The sequence below is a fragment of the Salvelinus sp. IW2-2015 genome, linkage group LG10, assembly GCF_002910315.2.
Source record: "Salvelinus sp. IW2-2015 linkage group LG10, ASM291031v2, whole genome shotgun sequence".
NCBI lineage: Eukaryota > Metazoa > Chordata > Actinopteri > Salmoniformes > Salmonidae > Salvelinus > Salvelinus sp. IW2-2015.
The window spans coordinates 22,064,353-22,083,935 of record NC_036850.1 but is presented as its reverse complement, the minus strand read 5'-3'; the positions used below and the strand labels follow the sequence as shown (position 1 = coordinate 22,083,935).

Sequence of the window (19,583 nt, the reverse complement as noted above, 5' to 3'; positions counted from 1 at the left end):
ACGCAGCAAATAAACACAGGGGCAGAAATAACCACTTCCAACTCCAGAGAGCACTCTGGTGCCAGTGGCAGGTTTAAGGGTTTCTAGTCATAGCTCTAACCAGAACTAGTGGTCAGGGTTAGATGTCAGTTGGTCACGATAATGAACTTTGGTGGAGCATGTTGTTCACGCTCGTGCTTGACTGAATCCCCTGCAAGCACACACACAATCGCCTGCACAGCACGTGTGTACACTACTACACAGGAAAAGTTACCAGTGACAAACCAATCAGGAAACGGGCACTCAAACAGGAAGGAACAAAACAAATCTCTGAGCACCCCACTCACAGAATCCAGGACTCAGTCATTGAACCTCTCACTTTTGTTGGTTTCAAAGATCTTGGGAAAAGTGTAGCATTAGTAGTGGCTTCATAATCTCAAGTATCACACCGACGGCATACAGGCGGATTGGCTTTGAAGCATCAAATATGAATCGGCACAGTCAGTTTGTTCCACTTCCACCCCCTTCAGGCAACCCCTGTATTTCACTCACAGATTTCAAAATCTGTGAGGTTCCACTGATACTGCAGCAGAAAGTTAAAGCAGAACCGTTTCACATAGATAGCTCACTCAGAAGGAGGAGGTGAACGACACACTGCATTTGAAACCGTATTTCCATCTGCCCCAGGTGTACCTCAGAGAGGGATACAACTTAAGCTAGGCCCATCACAGTCCAATGGCTGGACAGAGTTAAGCTAGGCCCACCACAGTCCAATGGCTGGGCACACTTAAGCTAGAAGAACACTGAAGCTTCTGGAGTGGAAATGACCCATAGATGTTACACAGTGTTTAGTAATTACAGTTGTGCTATTAGAGTTGAAATGGGGTAGCAGAGGCAAGACAGTGAGGCRTGTGTCAACCTCTGCCTGGTGGGGAGGCCTACAGCTCAGGCCCCTGGTTGTTCCTACACACTCACCCTGTCCCCTGAGCACTGTCATTAGCCCTCAGGAGATTCCCCCAGCTGCCCGCATCATCCACACAGTCACATGCAGACACACCACATGCATACACAAACCAACAAAAACAACTCTGGGCAATATAATCAGAGGCCATGGATGAAGAACCAACCAGCCACGCACCCCCACAAACCAGTAGTCACAGTTAAACGCTTGACAGCCTGTGGCCAATTTACATTCAGTTCCATTTAGAGTTCACACAGACCAACTCCATTTCTGGTTAAGCACTCTAACGGTTGAGGTTCCTCTGCCTGTGTTTAGCATGAGTAATGGGTTTAAGGTTAACAGCCAGGCCAAATGGGCCTTCAGGGACTCCTCCCTGGTCGTCCTGACCCAGTGACAGGCTATGACGTGGGGTAAAGTCCTCACCTCTCTGGGCCTCACTCAGGCACCTGTGGAGCATAAACACACCGGAGAGCAGCGGGGAGCAGGGCCTTCCTTTACAGCTGGGCCTCCCTGCCCCTGTCCTGTGTTTGGGTTTCTCTCAACCGAAAAAATCCCCTAACAGACAATCCAGGCCCAAATATGCACCCTGGGTCCCAGGCGCCATGGGAAGGGCCTACGTCCCACGCTGGCTGTCAGGAGGAGGCCACAATGGTCCCAGAGCTGTTTAATGTTTATCTATGCCSCACTTCCTCTGTTCCCTCTCCGTCTGTGACTCAGGTGACCACAGGATTCTAGTGGTCATCCTGTGTCTGAAGCAGAGAGTAACTACTCCAAGAGCTGTAGACTGGAGAACATCATTGGTGTCATTCTACTAATGAAAACATACAAATGTGGAAGTAGACTAAATTGGTATTTGGCTGTTACTAATCCTAAATCAACAAGTAAATAAATATGTTGAGAGAGTGTGCATGTGTGTGTGCCTGACTGTGTGTGATTGCAGTTTCACACAGATTTTTATTTATTTAATTTATATACCTTTATTTAACTAGGCAAGTCAGTTAAGAACAAATTCTTATTTTCAATGATGGCCTAGGAACAGTGGGTTAACTGCCTTGTTCAGGGGCAGAACGACAGATTTTTTCCTTGTCAGCTCGGGGATTCGATCTTGCAACTGGTCCAACGCTCTAACCACTAGGCTACCTGCCGCCCCAGATGATGATCTTGTCCTATTATAAGAGTCATATACATGCAGCGACTTTGACTGCTCAGTCAAATTATTCAGTGCTTACTACATGGGCCGGAGCGCAACCCACAGGGGGATCACATAAACAAACAAGAGAGAATTATTCAGGGTTTAAACGCTTAAACGCCCACTTCAGCAGAGCCTTTTAAGTGTGTGATTAAAACGGGCACTGAACTTCACATGGAATGCTCAGCGGAACCCAACGCCACCACAGGAGTTTCTTTCCCACTCAATCTCTCCCTCCCCCTCTCGTACTCAGTCTATACATGGTCCTGCCTCACACGCTCCATCTTTACCAATTCTTCCTGTCCCATATAACATCCATTACTACCAACACTCTCTGTGAACATCCCTTTTCAATCAGCCAGTGTAAAATAAAAAAAACGGGGATATAGTTTACCGATATAGGATCTGAATTTGATCACTCTTTTGCAAAGCAGGAAGTGCAAACTTGTAGTGTATGAGTTTTTAAAATGCTTCTAAAGTTTGTCATTTCCAATTTGAAATTTCAGACTTGATTTTCCCTAATGAAAAATGTATCAACTCCTAAACAAAAATCCATTAATTATAATCCACATTTAATTTTGCTGCAGGATAATTTTCCTGCTGTAGGAAACTGGCTCAAATTAAGATCCTACATCTGTACTTGCTTTTTAGATCTGTTGTTCTGTGTCTGATGCATCCACACATCAAAAGGATAAAGAGAAGCAAGCACCTCATCGTGATGATGTCGGCGTGATTAGTTCTATATTTAGATGGATAATCTGCTAATTAGGCCTTTCACTGATACTTAATATGCACACGCTCATCAATTCGATAAGCCATCTCAAAACTGGAAGCTATAAACTCTGTCACAAAACAAAGGCAAAGGGAGAGTCAGAGAAAATATCAATCCGTGGTCCGTAGTGTTAAAATTACACAAAGAAAGCAGCTCTTCTAGCATACAAACAAATCCTACTGAAAGCCAAGCATCATAAGAGAAGAGAGAGGAGAAGAGAAACAAATCCAATTGATCCTGGGATATCTGTAGCTCCACAGTGAGCAGATATTTGGGGAAACAAAGCCCAAATCTCAGTTGCTAATCCCTGGGGATTCAGAGCACATTCCAGGGACTGCTTTGATCTCCTGAGTGCATCCGGACAGCCCATCCCAGACACACGGCATCCTCATACACACGTCTCATGCCGTCCCCCTGCACACCCCCATACCCAATCACTATTTTTACACATTCACACATAAAAATAATCAGATCAAAACATCACACAGACATGGAACCCAACAATAAACCGAGACAAAATCAACAATGGAACAATATTGTGAAGATACTCAACCTAAAATGAATGGAGGAGAACCGTGTGAGATGTGTGTTGTGATACTCCTGTGCTACAACAGAAAGTTGTAAACAACAGAGCCAACAGATCTAATGTATGTGTATCAATACTTTTACCTCATTGAGTATATCATTATCATCTCCTTTCACCGAAACCATTTCCGGCAGTCCCATTCACAACAACCAATGAGGTTTATCCGCTTCACATTGTCACATAGGGTGAAATTTCTCCAGCTATGCAATCTATGTGACACACGATCCGGGAAGTGACATTAATGCCACCTGCATCTCCTCTCCCTCCCAGTCCCCCAGATACGTAAACGACAACCCAAGACTTCCTCTCCTCTCTTCTATTCTCATTGTAATAACAGAGCCAGGTGCATGTCCCCCTACTCCCCAGCCCTCTCCCCAAAGGCAAACGCTTTCTTTTCTTAGACCACAACTCCAAACTTCTCCCAGCCTCTTCAAAGGACAACAACAGGCCTGTCCTCCCAGGGGGTGTGGAGGGGTACGGCCTGATGGGAGAGGGGCATATGACACAATGTCACTCACAGCACGCAGGGAGACAGCTGGTGGGAACAGCACAGGCATGGGGAGAGGACAGAAAGCGAGAGAGGACAGAAAGCGAGAGAGAGGAGTAAGCATTTGAAAGGTGCATTCAGCACTGAGACAAGGACCCTGTGCTTTTGTGAAGACAATAAAAAAACACTACAGGAGAAGAAGTAAGAAAAGAAGCTAGGCCACAGAACTGCCATGTCTATTATCAGACTCAGAGGCTGAGGGWAGCACATTTAAAAGCTTTACTTCAAARATCAGAGCGCTGGCACCCAGTGAGAAACACGGGGATGTGGGCAGAAGTTCTACTCTGTGATTCATTTYGGARTGCTRTTAGTTSTCAGATGTACCTTAAGATATTTKGTCCCAGTTTTGTATGRGTTTRGAACCTAAACCTTAGATGGAAGGTTTTKAAAAWTGTGCTTTGGAATTGTCAGCCCAGAGCAGGGGTTTGGCGACTCCAGCAGTAGCATCACTGGGGGCCTCCTTTTACTACACAGAGGGTTAGGCCTCACAGAGGGGGCCTCTATATATCCACCTCCCTGGCCCACTTCAAATGCAGTCTAATTTCATCAGCAACAACCAGGCAAGGCCACAGGGTAAACACAAGAAAAAAGATGGAGCCTGAGAGGGAAAAATGGGAGAGTTGGAAGAGGAGAGAGCTGAGATGGGGGAGGGGCTTAGGGATGAGGAAAGTTACTTGGCAAGGGTGTGGGGGAAAATGCCTTAACAAATCATCAATTAAAATCTTTTCAAATTTGCTTTCAGCACATTGCAAATTCCTCAGACAGACCACTGGCTAGGGTACAACTCACAACACTGCCTGAAGACCGGAGAAGACAGGGAGGGCAGTAGACCTTCAACACCTGGGCTTAGAGACTTGAAAGCCCAACAAACCAGACAGGCATTGGAACTGCCAAATCATAAACGGTTGACTTTCTTACTTCTTATTAATAATCTAGATTACAAAACTTTAAGAGATATAAAAACAGCATAGAAAAAAACAAAAATGTGCTTAGAGTCAGAATTAAAGCTGGAATCCTTAGTGGTGAAACTGACACATCTGTTTGGGATAACACAAACAAGTTACTGCAAAAGAAAACAGTTTTTTTCCCTCAGACATTATTGCACGCGCTAGGAAACTATGCAGTATTTTGTTTTTTTCGTGTTATTTCTACATTGGTACCCCAGGTAATCTTAGGTTTCATTACATACAGCGGGAGGAACTACTGAATATAAGAGCAACGTCAACTCACTATCATTACGACCAGGAATATGACTCTCCCGAAGCGGATCCTGTGTTTTGCCTCCACCCAGTACAATGGATCGGATCCCAGCCGCGACCCTAAACAAACGACGCCGTAAAAGGGGAAAACGAAGCGGTCTTCTGGTCAGGCTCCGGAGAAGGGCACACCGCGCTCCACTCCCTAGCATACTACTCGCCAATTTCCAGTCTCTTGACAAAAAGGTTGATGAAATCCGAGCAAGGGTAGCATTCCAGAGAGACTGTAACGTTCTTTCTTCACGGAAACATGGCTCACTCGAGAGACCGTAACGGAGTCGGTGAGCCAGCTGGTTTCTTCACGCATCGCGCCGAGAGAAAACAACATCTTTCTGGTAAGAAGAGGGGCGGGGGGGGGGGTATGCCTTATGATTAACGAGACGTGGTGTGATCACAAACAACATACAGGAAGTCAAGTCATTCTGTTCACCTGACTTAGAATTCCTCAACAATCAAATGTCGACCACATTATCTACCAAGGGAATTCTCTTCGATTATAATCAAATAGCCGTATATATCCCCCCCCAAGCAGACACATCGATGGCCCTGAATGAACTTTATCTGACTCTTGTAAACTGGAAACCACACCACCCTGAGGCTGCATTCATTGTAGCTGTGGATTTTAACAAGGCTAATCTGAAAACAAAACTCCCTAAATTCTATCAGCATATCGATTTGTGCTACCAGGGCTGGTAAAACCCTGGATCATTGTTATTCTAACTTCCGCGACGCAAATAAGGCCCTCCCCCGCTCCTTTCGGAAAAAGCTGACCATGACTCCCTTTTGTTGCTTCCAGCCTACAAACAGAAACAAGAAGCTCCCGCGCTCAGGTCTGTTCAACGCTGGTCCGACCAATCTGATTCCACGCTTCAAGACTGCTTCGATCACGTGGATTGGGATATGTTCCGCATTGCATCCAACAACAACAATGACGAATACGCTGATTCGGTGAGCGAGTTCATTAGAAAGTGCATCGCCGACGTAATAACCCACAGCAACGATTAAAACATTCCCAAACCAGAAACTGTGGATTGATGGCAGCATTCGCGCGAAAGCTGAAAGCGCGAACCACTGCTTTTTAACCAGGCAAGGTGACCGGAAACATGGCCCGATACAAACAGTGTAGCTATTCCCTCCGCAAGGCAATCAAACAAGCTAAGCGTCAGTATAGAGACAAGTAGAATCACAATTCAACAGCTCAGACACAAGAGGATGTGGCAGGGTCTACAGTCAATCACAGATTACAAAAAGAAAACTATCCCTGTCGCAGACCAGGATGTCTTGCTCCCAGACAGACTAAATAACTTTTTTGCTCGCTTTGAGGACAATACAGTGCCACTTGACACGGCCCCTACCAAAACCTGCGGGCTCTCCTTCACTGCAGCCGAGGTGAGTAAAACATTTAAACGTGTTAACCCTCGCAAGGCTGCAGGCCCAGACGGCATTCCCAGCCGCGTCCTCAGAGCAATGCGCGAGACCAGCTGGCTGGTATGTTTACGACATATTCAATCAATCCTTATCCCAGTCTGCTGTTCCCACATGCTTCAAGAGGGCCACAATTGTTCCTGTTCCCAAGAAAGCTAAGGTAACTGAGCTAAACGACTACCGCCCGTTAGCACTCACTTCTGTCATCATGAAGTGCTTTGAGAGACTAGTCAAGGACCATATCACCTCCACCCCTACCTGACACCCTAGACCCACTCCAATTTGCTTGCCGACCCAATAGGTGCACAGACGACGCAATCGCAAACCAAACTGCCCTAACCCATCTGGACAAGAGGAATACCTATGTGAGAATGCTGTTCATCGACTACAGCTCAGCATTTAACACCATAGTATCTCCAAACTCGTCATCAAGCTCGAGACCCTGGGTCTCGACCCCGCCCTGTGCAACTGGGTACTGGACTTCCTGACGGCCGCCCCCAGGTGGTGAGGGTAGGTAACAACATCTCCACGCCGCTGATCCTCAACACTGGGGCCCCACCAAGGTGCGTTCTGAGCCCTCTCCATGTACTCCCTGTTCACCCACGACTGCGTGGCCATGCACGCCTCCAACTCAAATCATCAAGTTGTGGGACGACACTACAGTGGTAGGCTTATTACCAACAACGACGAGACGGCCTACAGGGAGGAGGTGAGGGCCCTCGGAGTGTGGTGTCAGGAAAATAACCTCACACTCCAACGTCAACAAAACAAAGGAGATGATTGTGGACTTCAGGAAACAGCAGAGGGAGCACCCCCCTATCCACATTGACGGGACAGTAGTGGAGAGGGTAGTAAGTTAAGTTCCTCGGCGTACAACATCACGGACAAACTGAATTGGTCCACCCACACAGACAGCGTTGGAAGAAGCGCAGCAGCGCCTCTTCAACCTCAGGAGCCTGAAGAAATTCGGCTTGTCACCAAAGGCACTCACAAACTTCTACGATGCACAAATCGAGAGCATCCTGTCGGGCTGTATCACCGCCTGGTACGGCAACTGCTCCGCCCACAACCGTAAGGCTCTCCAGAGGGTAGTGAGGTCTGCACAACGCATCACCGGGGCAAACTACCTGCCCTCCAGGACACCTACACCACCCGATGTCACAGGAAGGCCATAAAGATCATCAAAGACAACAACCCGAGCCACTGCCTGTTCACGCCGCTATCATCCAGAAGGCCGAGGTCAGTACAGGTGCATCAAAGCAGGGGCCGAGAGACGAAAAAGCTTCTTATCTCAAGCCATCAGACTGTTAAACAGCCACCACTAACATTTAGCGGCCGCTGCCAACATACTGACTCAACTCCAGCCACTTTAATAATGGGAATTGATGGAAATTGATGTAAAAATGTATCACTAGCCACTGTAAACAATGCCACTTAATATAATGTTTACATACCCTACATTACTCATCTCAATATGTAATGTATATACTGTACTCTATATCATCTACTGCATCTTGCCATCTTTATGTAATACATGTACCACTAGCCACTTTAAACTATGCCACTTTATGTTTATATACCCTACATTACTCATCTCATATGTATATACTGTACTCGATACCATCTACTGCATCTTGCCTATGCCGTTCTGTACCATCACTCATTCATATATCTTTATGTACATATTCTTTATCCCTTTACACTTGTGTAGTAGTTGTGGAATTGTTAGGTTAGATTACTCGTTGGTTATTACTGCATTGTCGGAACTAGAAGCAACAAGCATTTCGCTACACTCGCATTAACATCTGCTAACCAATGTGTATTGACAAATAAAATTTGATTTTGATTTGATTAGGTACTGCAATTTCCCCCCCAAACTGCTCATTTCATTTGGATGCTGCTCACCTCCATTTGTCAACAAAAACAAAAAACAATAACAAAGGAGCTGGGAAAACAATGGCGCTGTCTCCCCTATGTGGATTCTATCTTTAAAAGGGCCATAGTCCTGGAGAGAAAATGTACTCAGCTCACCTGTTGTGGACCTCACATGACAATACCAGCTGTCCTTACTGCTCAGTCCCACATAAAATAACTCTGTTAACTTACATTTTGATTTAAAAATACATAAGAACAAGTGAGTTTAAAATAATAATCTTATGCACTAAATCTATATGCAAGAAAACTTTCTCTACTCTGGAGTCTCTCCTCTCCCCTACCACAATAACACAACTCAATGCATAATACCTCAACCAATGATAACCGTTGCTAACGTAATCAGCTCTACAAAACAAACATGTCCCATAAAAGAGCATTTCATTTTAATGGAGTAGGCTATTGGCAGTAATCCCCTCTCTCCTTTCAAGAATATGATAGTTTGGTTTGGGAGGTTTCAGATCAAAAGGATTCCAGTCTTAGACTCCCCGCTGCTGCCACCATCTGACCCACATTCTCCTGGACCCCAGTTCAGCCGGGAGGCAAAAAGAACACGGCCTATAAAGTATATGTATCAAATACAACATGGGCCGCTTTTAAAGGCTAAGAGGAATGTTTGCATTGCATTCTCACCTGGCAAAGGTTTTAGCCCTTTTTCATTGGACAATACTATGGGGTTAGGGTATTTACTACGACTTATGGAAAGCAGTAACTTCCACAAACAATCCTGTCAAGTTCTGTAATGCTAACGCTTCATGATAATGTTAAGTTATAGATCATTTATAAGACATTTGCTAGTTAATATCTCACAATTTAGAAAAATTGACTAATTTCAAGCATTATCATACTTAAGTGTTTTAAAATCTTTAAAAAACGGAATAAATCTAAAATGCCAAATGGTCCCTAAAATAAACACATGAAATGCCATGTCAAAGCAAGCAAACAAAATATTAAAAACATTACAATGAAATATTCATGTTCTAAAGACCACTTTGCTGAAGGGAAAAACCTAAGGGAAAAGCATCCCAAAAAATATTGATGTCAGGAACACTTTGTCCTATTCTATTAATTTTCCCGCAGCCCTGTGAAAGCCATTAGGCACATAGAATTAAATAATTTGTAAAACAGAAAACCCTGCGAGCCCAAATTGTTCAAAACCATCCTACTTTTTCAGTGGGGTTCCTTTTCCATCCTGGCCAAAWATCACTTCACACCATCTGGCAAATTAAAAAAATGCTCTACAAAACAATCCCACCCTTTCACATGTATCCCACAATGCCCTCTGGTGAGTCTGCTGAACTGAAGAGGGCCCATGGATACCCTAACCATGCCCAGAGGGCTGCTACACGGAACAGAACACCGAACCCGTTCCTACCCCGATGATGATGTCAGAAGGAGGGTCTGATTACAATATGAAGATGTTTATTAGAGGCCTGACAACATGTCAGGCTTAGTGGTGTTGACACCATGTGCATGCAACAAGCAGACCTGAGRCTGACCCCATCACGGCACTCAGTGCTACACTTGATCACTCGCATATCAATACAAACTGGGCATAAGTCAAAAATCTCAGCCCGCTGCTTTTCCCGTCAACCTCCCTGGGCTAGCAGAGCCTCACACCTTCACAGCCCGCTGACCAATGTGCTGCTATTAAAAACACCTCACGGCAGGGATAGAGAAAACAACTGTGTACTTTAGACAGGTTGGACTTTGATCAAGATATTTTGCCAGCGTGCACGAGGCTGATTGTCACTYCCTGAAGGAGTCCTTGACTTGGCTCCTCACCAGCATATCCCTGTGTCTTCCTCATACCAGAGACATTTAAATGAAATGAACCAGACTGGTCAAGTACGCGCTGCCATTGGTCACTTCCTTATGATAATGACATGATAAATCAGAAGAAGCAACGCAAAACRAGGCATATGCTATTACATAAAAGATTCAGTTTAGATACATTGCTTTGTGTGCATTGCCAAAGTTTCAAAGTGCTGGGGTGATAAATGCTTGGGATAATCCAACCAGAGAAACAACGGCAAACACCTCTTGTTCAGTTAACACAAGGCTTTTCATGCACACAAGCATGAGCAGCTCACTAGAAATGCAATGTCCATGAAATAGTGTGACAGTGAATGCATGATTCTCATTGAACGCAACTGCAGCATGAAATGTAGCATGTAAACATCGAATGGTGGTATGTCTGGTCACAACATGATGGCCACATTGCTGGACAGAGCGTATTAGCTTCCCTCTGTTCCAGTGGGCTGAGTGAGCTCAGTAGCTGAGAAGTGGAAAAGTCCTGGTGGATTTTTTGATGAGCTCTCAATCCTCAAAAATGCTGCCTTTGAGAAGTGAGCATCCCTAACCAAAGAGGCTTACACACGGCTCCTCTGAAGCTTTTCCAAAGTAGTGCACTATATAGGGAATCAGGTGCCATTTGGGATGCAACCACTGTGTGTTTACCGGGATGACAAATCTGAAACAGACATGACCTCCACCACCTCTACCCCAGCCTTACAATGCAGCCCTGTCACCAGTCTGTCAGACTGCAATGCTTTCAACTCAGCCGTGATCTATTACCTAGAGTATAAACTTTAGCAGCATCTGTTCTTGGTGGTGTGACACATTTGTTCCCATGCACCAAAAGTGTCTGATGATTAGAGAGTTACCAAAGCAAGCATTGTGTAGCAAGTCAGGGCTCCTTTTGTAAAAAGTTGTATTAACATATGCTGTTTTGTACTGTATGTTGAAACAAACATGGCTGAAAGACTGAAAAGTGCTGTGGGAAAGATATTTGTTAATAGAGAGGTTTAAACACAAGCCTACAACGTTTTCCCTCTTAAATATTTGGTCTATCATGTATATGGGGCCAAGTGTGTACTGTCAACAGCCATGTCATGGTGTTAACATGTCACACTTTCATTCTCCAGAATCACAAAACATCCTTAACTGTTTACAATGGGAATGAAATTAACACACTGATAAGAATGTCACAGGTAAAGAAGAGGATGAAGTTCGTGCACACTGAATTTTAAATAGCAGCTTTTATCTTGCCACACCTGCATGAGACTTCTAATGTGCCACTCATAGGCGGAAATCCCAGGGGGGACGGGGGGGACACGACCCCCCATCTGGGGAAAATATGATTTGTCCCCCCAATCTATCACTGTAAACTAACTATGTAATTTCAATAATATTAATATACGCAATGAAAGCAGTTGTGCTGATTATAGGACACTTAATAGCGCCTTTTTAAGTTTCAAAAGATTGCGACCACCCCGCCCTTTGCCTCACAATGGTTTGATCCACTGCCAGTTCTTTAGCTGGCAAGGTAATAGAGGGTTCGTATCTACTGTCCGAAAGGCACTCAATGTACGTAACTGACGTAGGTTAATCCAGTCAATCGCGCCATAGCAATGTTACATTTTTTGTTGGCAGGTTCACACACTAGCTGAATTTGCAGAGCTAGCGCGCAAACTAAAGCAAACATTAACTAGCAAGCTAGCTAGTACTATTCCATTAATGTGGCGTCGTCAAAGATGGAATCTTTGCTATCGCAGTTTATTCCAAGATCAGCATGCAGCTGTAGTGCTTCAAAGTCCCTGTGATAAGGTTAGCGATAAACTGAAGTCCAAACTGAACAGAACTACACTCTCTTATACCATTGTCTTAATAATTTAATGGTCTCGTTGCAAAAGCTAAGTTGTCGCTAGTGAACTTTTTTACATTTATTTTATTTCACCTTTTTTTTAAAGATTAGCAAACACCACAGAACGGAGGATTGGTGCTCCGCTAGCTTTACAAATTCAGCTATTGTTGGAAGCCAGCCAATATGAAACAAACTATATTAAAATTAGAAAAGGTTGTAGCATATGTTGTGTAAATGTGGTGTGTGTGCAGCTAGACCGGCCAGCCAGCCAGCCAGGTAGAAAAATGGCAGAAAAAGTAAAAAGACGGACATCAGAGTATTTTTCAGTACACCAAAACGCAAAGTAAGAACTCTAGTAGCCTAATATCTCAAAGACGAGTTGATAAAATGTTCATAAGAAAGAAGTGAAATGCTAATGGAAATGTTTCACAATGATGTCATTAAGCAGAGCAGGCACAAGATGGCACACAGACAGCAGAGCTGGGGACAGATAGGCAGGGACAGACTGGCAGAGACAGGGAGTCTCAGGTAAGTTTGTTGAGTCTTTGTTTGGCAACATTATGAAAGGTTCTCAATTTTTTTACTTGTAAAATAGGGACATATTGGAAAATGCCATGGATACCCCGCTCTCAACTTAAACTGATGACTAAACTAAGATTTGTTTTGGCAATGGTATTGGCTGTTGTGATTAATTGTGTAGTTTTGGGTACCGGTAGTTAGGAGTACGGCAAACACCTTATTTCTTTTCTAGGAGACAGACTGAGTCAGTGAGGGTGGTGAAAGGGAAAGAGCCAGGGAGAGAGACTTCAGAGAACAATGTCACAGCCACGGCAGGACCAGGTGTCACCCTTGTTGCCAGCAGCACCAGTATAGGGGACAGTGGCACAGCATTGTCCAGTTACCTCAGTGATGGCACAAAACCATATCAGCCACACCCACAATTTTTGAACCGCAAACTCTTGCCAACAGAGTGTTGACGTTTCAAGAGGCCCCAAAGCACAGAATGAATTCTGAACATCATGGCCAATACAATCATTCGAGGCATTGCAGCTGAGATTAGGTCTCTTCTGATGTACAATTTTCATTAATTGTTGATGGTACTCAAGATGTCTCTGGTGCTGAACAGGAGAGTGTCTTTTTGCATTATGTTGACCATGACCGTGTCCCTCACGAGGAGTTTATTGGGCTATACAGGGTGTCGGAGACAACAGGTGAGGGCATTGCGAAAGTGGCAACTGAAGTGTTGTTGAGGCTCAATTTGCCCATGTCTGGCTTACGTGGGCAGAGTTACAATGGTGCCTCAAACATGGCAGGAAAATACACAGGTGCACAGGCAATTGTGAGAAGGCAGCAGCCATTAGCCCTCTATGTCCATTGTGGAGCACACTGTGTAAATCTGATTACACAGGCTTGCTGCTCAGCCTCCCCACTGATCCGGGATTCCCTTTCTTGGGTCCATCAGTTAGGTGTCCTCTATGGCCAGTCAGGAAAGTTTAAGAGCATGTTTGAATCAATTGCCACGTCCAAAGAAACACATCTGCCCACCCGGAAACCCCTATGTCCAACAAGGTGGACTGTGCGGAATACTGCTGACTATATAAATGTATCAGAAAAAGTAAAATTAAAAGGTCAATTCAATACGGAGACTAACTTTGTGATGGTTCTCAATGGAGACTCTTTTAGATGAGATCACACCATGTTCATTGTATTTATGAAAACTACACCCATACAGTGTACAGTACCATTGCTACCTACTGGCCTTTCTTGATATTGCTAGTTGTAAGTACGAATACCTGCATACATACTGGACTGGTAAGGAGCACTGCTATAACTATTATTATTAGTAGTATTATAATGATTTAAACATTTGAACAAGTTGGTTAAACCCTTCAGTTAACTACTGTACCTATCAATTATTCAGTTGTAGGAATTATGGTTCCTCAATATACATTTAACATATTACAACGTAGGCTATGTGTTACAGCACTACTTTTGGTGTCCCCCTCAGGAATTGCTCTTGAGAAAATGTAATGTAATTGTCCCCTCCAAGGTTGATATCAGATTTTCGCCCCTGGTGCCACTGTTTTCAAACATTTCCATGTGTCTGGATGAGAGTCAAGAATGTCTATCTATGTTGTCTAGCCAACAAAGCAAATAATGATTATCTAAACAAACAAAAAAAGACATATGCAGACTATCCGTGTGATGTCAGCTTTATATTATCAATCATTTACCATTTTTTAATTGAGATTATTAGTCTGGCCTATAACTTTCCCTCAACTAGCCTATAACTAAACACACTGCTACTTTCTTTTTACAACATTTCTGGTTTTCTTTTCAACTTCTGCATAATGCACAGAATACATATAAATAACCAAAATTGCTTGAGAATGTTATTGAATAAGTCTACGTCAGAAGCTGACTTTTTGCTTTAGAAGTAAGTGTTTGAAGAAGAATTAAGAACTGAGAATCTACTTTTGTATATATATATTTTTAAACTACTTAATTCGAAACAACCGATAAATTCAGTTAAACTTTAGACTACAATTTATCCCAGTAAAAATTAATTGTAGCCTTGGCTAAACCTCGAATGGGAAGCTAAGAAAGTTAGGACCGTACAGGCTTCATTGTATCAACATCAAACAGATTAACAATCTTATTTTTGAAATCATAATAATTTATTGAAACATTTATTTAACTTACCTGAGTAGACAAGCCGCACTTATTCGTGTGGTGACAGTCCTGTTGCTCAAGCCGCGAGCCCGTGCAATAGTATTTCTGTTTCACGAGCCAATCGTCAATTCCTTTCCTTGCCAAACAGGCATTAACTACAAAACTGTCGCCTGAAATCAACATAAAATGTGCATTATTACAATGTAAACAACATGTTACGGTTAGGTTACAATGTAACATCTTTCTTCAACATTGTGTTTTTTTTCTAACTTTTCTTGAATGACTGCAGACTTCGTCTGATGTTGTCAACGAGTCGGTCATTATTGGTGCATGGATAAATGGGATGATAGACTGGAAATACTTTTAACAATGTATATTTTCAACAAATATAATAAAATAGACAACAAATATATAGCCTGTCTTAAGTGTAGGCCTGTGGGCTACTCACCCTCCGGACTTTCCCTCGGTTTACAAATCGCAGCTTTTCGGGACAATTGTCGAGAGAAACAGAGAACATAAAGATAGGCATTACTCGAAAGTATTACCGCAAGTGAGCATTCAATTCAACGATTAGGGGTGACATGTTTCGGTAAAACATCATATCTTACCATGTTTCGAGTGAAGTTTACCCATTTCTCTGCATTGAGTTGGGATTGAAAACCATCAAATGTATTTATAATCCAGAAATCAGCGATATCCAGACGATATAAGAAGCGTCCGTAAAGAAAGCAGCAGGCTGCACTCAGTACATCCTACGGCAACAGCGCCACACTAGTCTTTGATCCGAAGAAAGCTCCCCCCTTCGTCTCCCTTCCAAGCGTAAAGGAGGCGGTTACCAAAACCCGCACTTCAACCGCTGAATGAACATGATTGACACYTCGCCCAAGATTAGACGACTTGCAGKCAGGCCCTCTTCTGTTTTATTGGACGAAGGCGGCACATGARAGCCAGCCGAGATTCTTTCGGAGTTTCCAAATATAAAAAGAGCAGCAATGCAGCAGCCCCCCGTCACCACTACCACCATTCCCAGCCAGCCAAGTAGGCGCAGTGGTCGAAGAGCAGCGCAATAGCGCTTAAAATGATATTTCGCAGGACGATAAAAAATTATGAATAAAAACATGTCTTTGATTAATAGACATGCAAACATAATATTTTATGAATCATACAAACGTTGGGTTAATTGCTTCCTATAATAACTTGTTATTTTTTTTTTTCATAGTTCACACTGTGGGAGAGAGTCCTGAATAAACAAAAAATTATATTTATAGAATACAATTTCTAATATTTATGGCACTTATAGAACACTTTATGATCCCAGTTTTAAAACTAAAATAAACAGAAGACAAACTAATTTGAGGCATACATTTGATAAACCATAAATGCCCTTCAGACGTTTTACAACGTACTGTATGAGCCTGTTGACAGCAAAGTTTAGAGACACATCACATTTTTGTATGTATACAATACTAGCTACATTTCAAATCTCATGAAGTCCCATACAACTTTGAGATTTGTTTAAGGTCTTACAAAAAAGGCAATTATTGCTTTAACAAAAAAAGTGCACAATTTCACAGGATGGCTCCCACGTGGCCCAAGTGTAATGGCCCCTAAATTATCCCGGGCCTCTATAACGGTCAAGGCTATGTTTAAGTTTTACAGGCCTGATCAGCCTCCTGCAGCAGTTTAGATCTACCAAGCCAGGCAGCCACCTGCACCCCCAACCCACATGCCTGGACAGTGTGCGAATTACAAGGGGGCTCAGACCCCCGAATGAGACATGAGCTCCCCTAAATGCAACAAAAGTCAAACTTTGGGGGTCTCTAATTTAACCATTCTCRTATTTGTTTAAAATGCTATTTTGTACTGATACAGTGGTAAATATGAAATTAAAAGCTTATTCCAAATGAAACCAACACCCCACACCTCTGTTATGGTTTAAACAAGTGACAGTTGTTTCAGGTTCTTTCAAATCACATTCATCTTTCTACTCCCCCTGTCTGTCTGTCTCAAGCTTTCACAAGCAAACTTGCAACAGTATCAACTGGGTCCAGAAAACTTGCAACATTGTTTCAACTGGGCCCTGACAGTTTCCATGCAGATGAGCTCGGGACAGACACAGCTGTATTTGAGTCCCGTATATCAGCCCCTTTTCACGAGTCCAACTTTTTTTTAAACAAAAATATCCACTTGTCAGCAAGACACATCAATTAATTTAGGCTACAGGAGTGTAGATCTGATGACAATCACCGAAGGTCATCATGCTACACGTTATGGTGTTTTGGAACATATGTCGCTTTCCATTCACCCAATGGCTGGTGCATAGTGCACTGTTTGAAAGCTGGAATTATTTTGGAGTGCACAGGTAGTCTACTTTTTGAAGTAATTTGTTTGACAATCAGATAAAAACCTCACGACTGTTTTTTGTTCATGCCATATTAAAAGATAATACATGTTTACTGTTAAAATACATGTCTTTACTATTAGGCCCATTACATTTTTAGTGCACTGCACAAATAGGAAGTCCCATGAAAAAAAAAGAGACCCCCAAATGTCACAGTATAATTCGCACTCTGTGCCTGGGTGTGCAGCTCCACGGCCTGCTCTCTGCTAGTCCTTCCCTGGGGCTCAAGACTCCAGGCCTGGCTTGCACTCTGCTGGTCCTACCCTGAATTTTTACATTTATTTACCTTTTATTTAACTAGGCAAGTCAGTTAAGAACAAATTCTTATTTACAATGACAGCCTACCAGGGAACAGTGGGTTAACTGCCTTGTTCAGAGGCAGAATGACAGATTTTTTTTTAAACTTGGGGATTTGATCCAGCCACCTTTCGGTTACTGGCCCAACGCTCTAACCACCAGGCTACCTCCCGCCCCAAAGGCTCCAGGCATGCTCCATTAGCAGCGTCTGCCTCTGACAGGCCCTGGGCCCTGCAGCAGCGGATAAAATCACTGGCACCGGGCCTCCACCGAAATCATAACTGCTGGCAGTAGCCGCAAAACCACTCAGGTCGACTGCCTGCCTGCCTGCCTGCCTCTCAGACATGGTTCAGCAAGACAAAAGAGTGTAGTTTCTGAATCAGCCAGACCGGAGTCTGTAGATCTGGTGAATAAGAGTTGGTAGAGTGAGTTATGACACTGTGGAGTACATGTTAGAGGAAGGGGGCCTTCTGTCTCTCCTTCACTGGAAACTTGTGGTTCTCTCTCTCTCTCTCTCTCTCCTCTCTCTTCTCTCTCTCTCTCTCTCTCTCTTCTTCTCTCTCTCTCTCTCTCTCTCTCTCTCTCTCTCTCTCTCTCTCTCTCTCTCTCTCTTTGTCTCTCACCCTCCCCCTCTATCTGTATTCAGATGCAGTCGAGCCTGAAAACATTCGTGGGAGCAGGTCCATGTGGGAGGTCTGGTCTCAGAGTGTGTGGTGTGGTGTCGGTATGGTACTCTGAGCACTATACCAGCTACCTGCACAGGAAGTCTGCTAAAGTAGTGCACTAAGAGTAAATTTACTGTGGTTTCATTTAAATTAAAGCAAGTGGGATGTTTTTTGAAGGGGAGGTCATGCTCAATAATCTAATCTCCTCCCACTTTTCTGGGGGATTTTCGCTTCTTGGAGGATTCAAATGTACATACAGTGGAAGCAGCAAGCTTGTCCCTGACACCAGCCACMACAGACCCCATCCAAGTGCATTTCCACTRAACAGMGGTTTTCCGCATCCTGAGTCTATCATCACGTTGTACCAGAGGAATCAGGCCTCTCTCTTTGAACTCCTCTGCCAAAGACACGCAGATGAGCTTGTTATTATAGCCGCTAGGCTCGCTTGTGTTCGCTGGGAACCAAGGCCTGTCCCTATGACACACTTCCTGTTCTTTGAAGAGGCCAACGGAGAGATGGCTTTGCGTCCCTATTTCCGAGTCTGGCGCTTTGATGCCTGGGAGAGGAGGTGGAGTGGGTTTCAAGCCAGAATTCCATTGCACGGATGGATCTGAATCAAACTCCAACCACTCACACCCATTTATTCTGCTGTTGTGCACTGGGCTACTTTCAGCTCCATTACCCATCATCCCCCTATGGAATGGACCAAAAATATATTTCAAAAGGGGTCATCTTCTTATTCATGTGTCTCTAATAACATACTTGATACGTCATGTACAGAGCAGTGCAGTATTATCTGTCTGGCTTGGACTTCAGAGAGTAAACAAGATAACAACAGTCACATAGAGGTGAAAGGAAGGTGCTCTTTGAGGTATAAGTACACAGCGGAAGATGAGTGTAGACTGAGGTCTTAAGATGGACACCTACCTGGCTGTCAACCTATTTACCGACCACCTTGGTGGCCAAGCCCAGTTGATTCCACCCAGTCCTCTCCCTGGCAACAGAAATAATAGGGGATATTCAGCTCCCTGGATTCAGGGGGAAATAATGCTTTGTCTGTGTTTATGTCCTTGTAACAATGTTAGGGAGGCTGCCTGGGGTGCACACTGGATGCCGCTTCAGTGAGGAGGGGGTGTGGAGGGAGCACATAGAGAGAGGGCCTAGCTTCTAGCTGAGCAGCTGCTGGGCGCTTAGAGGACAAACATGTGACTGTTGCCATTTTGTAGCAGGACAAAAGGAGGGGGGATGTTGTAA

At 43.8% G+C, this 19,583-nt stretch overlaps 1 protein-coding gene across 1 annotated transcript in view; it reads right to left on the bottom strand.

Moving 5' to 3' along the window:
- The window catches only part of nkd1 (NKD inhibitor of WNT signaling pathway 1), a 60,908-nt gene extending 45,014 nt beyond the window's left edge, over positions 1 to 15,894 (bottom strand). Inside the window, exons 1-3 of the mRNA XM_023995720.3 lie at positions 15,575 to 15,894; positions 15,415 to 15,447; positions 14,997 to 15,136 (exon numbers count right to left, since the gene is read on the bottom strand). Coding sequence (XP_023851488.1) covers positions 14,997 to 15,136; positions 15,415 to 15,447; positions 15,575 to 15,599 — 198 coding nt within the window. The 5' untranslated portion in view covers positions 15,600 to 15,894. The remainder of the gene's footprint in view (positions 1 to 14,996; positions 15,137 to 15,414; positions 15,448 to 15,574) is intronic.
- Between the last annotated feature and the right edge of the window lie 3,689 nt (positions 15,895 to 19,583).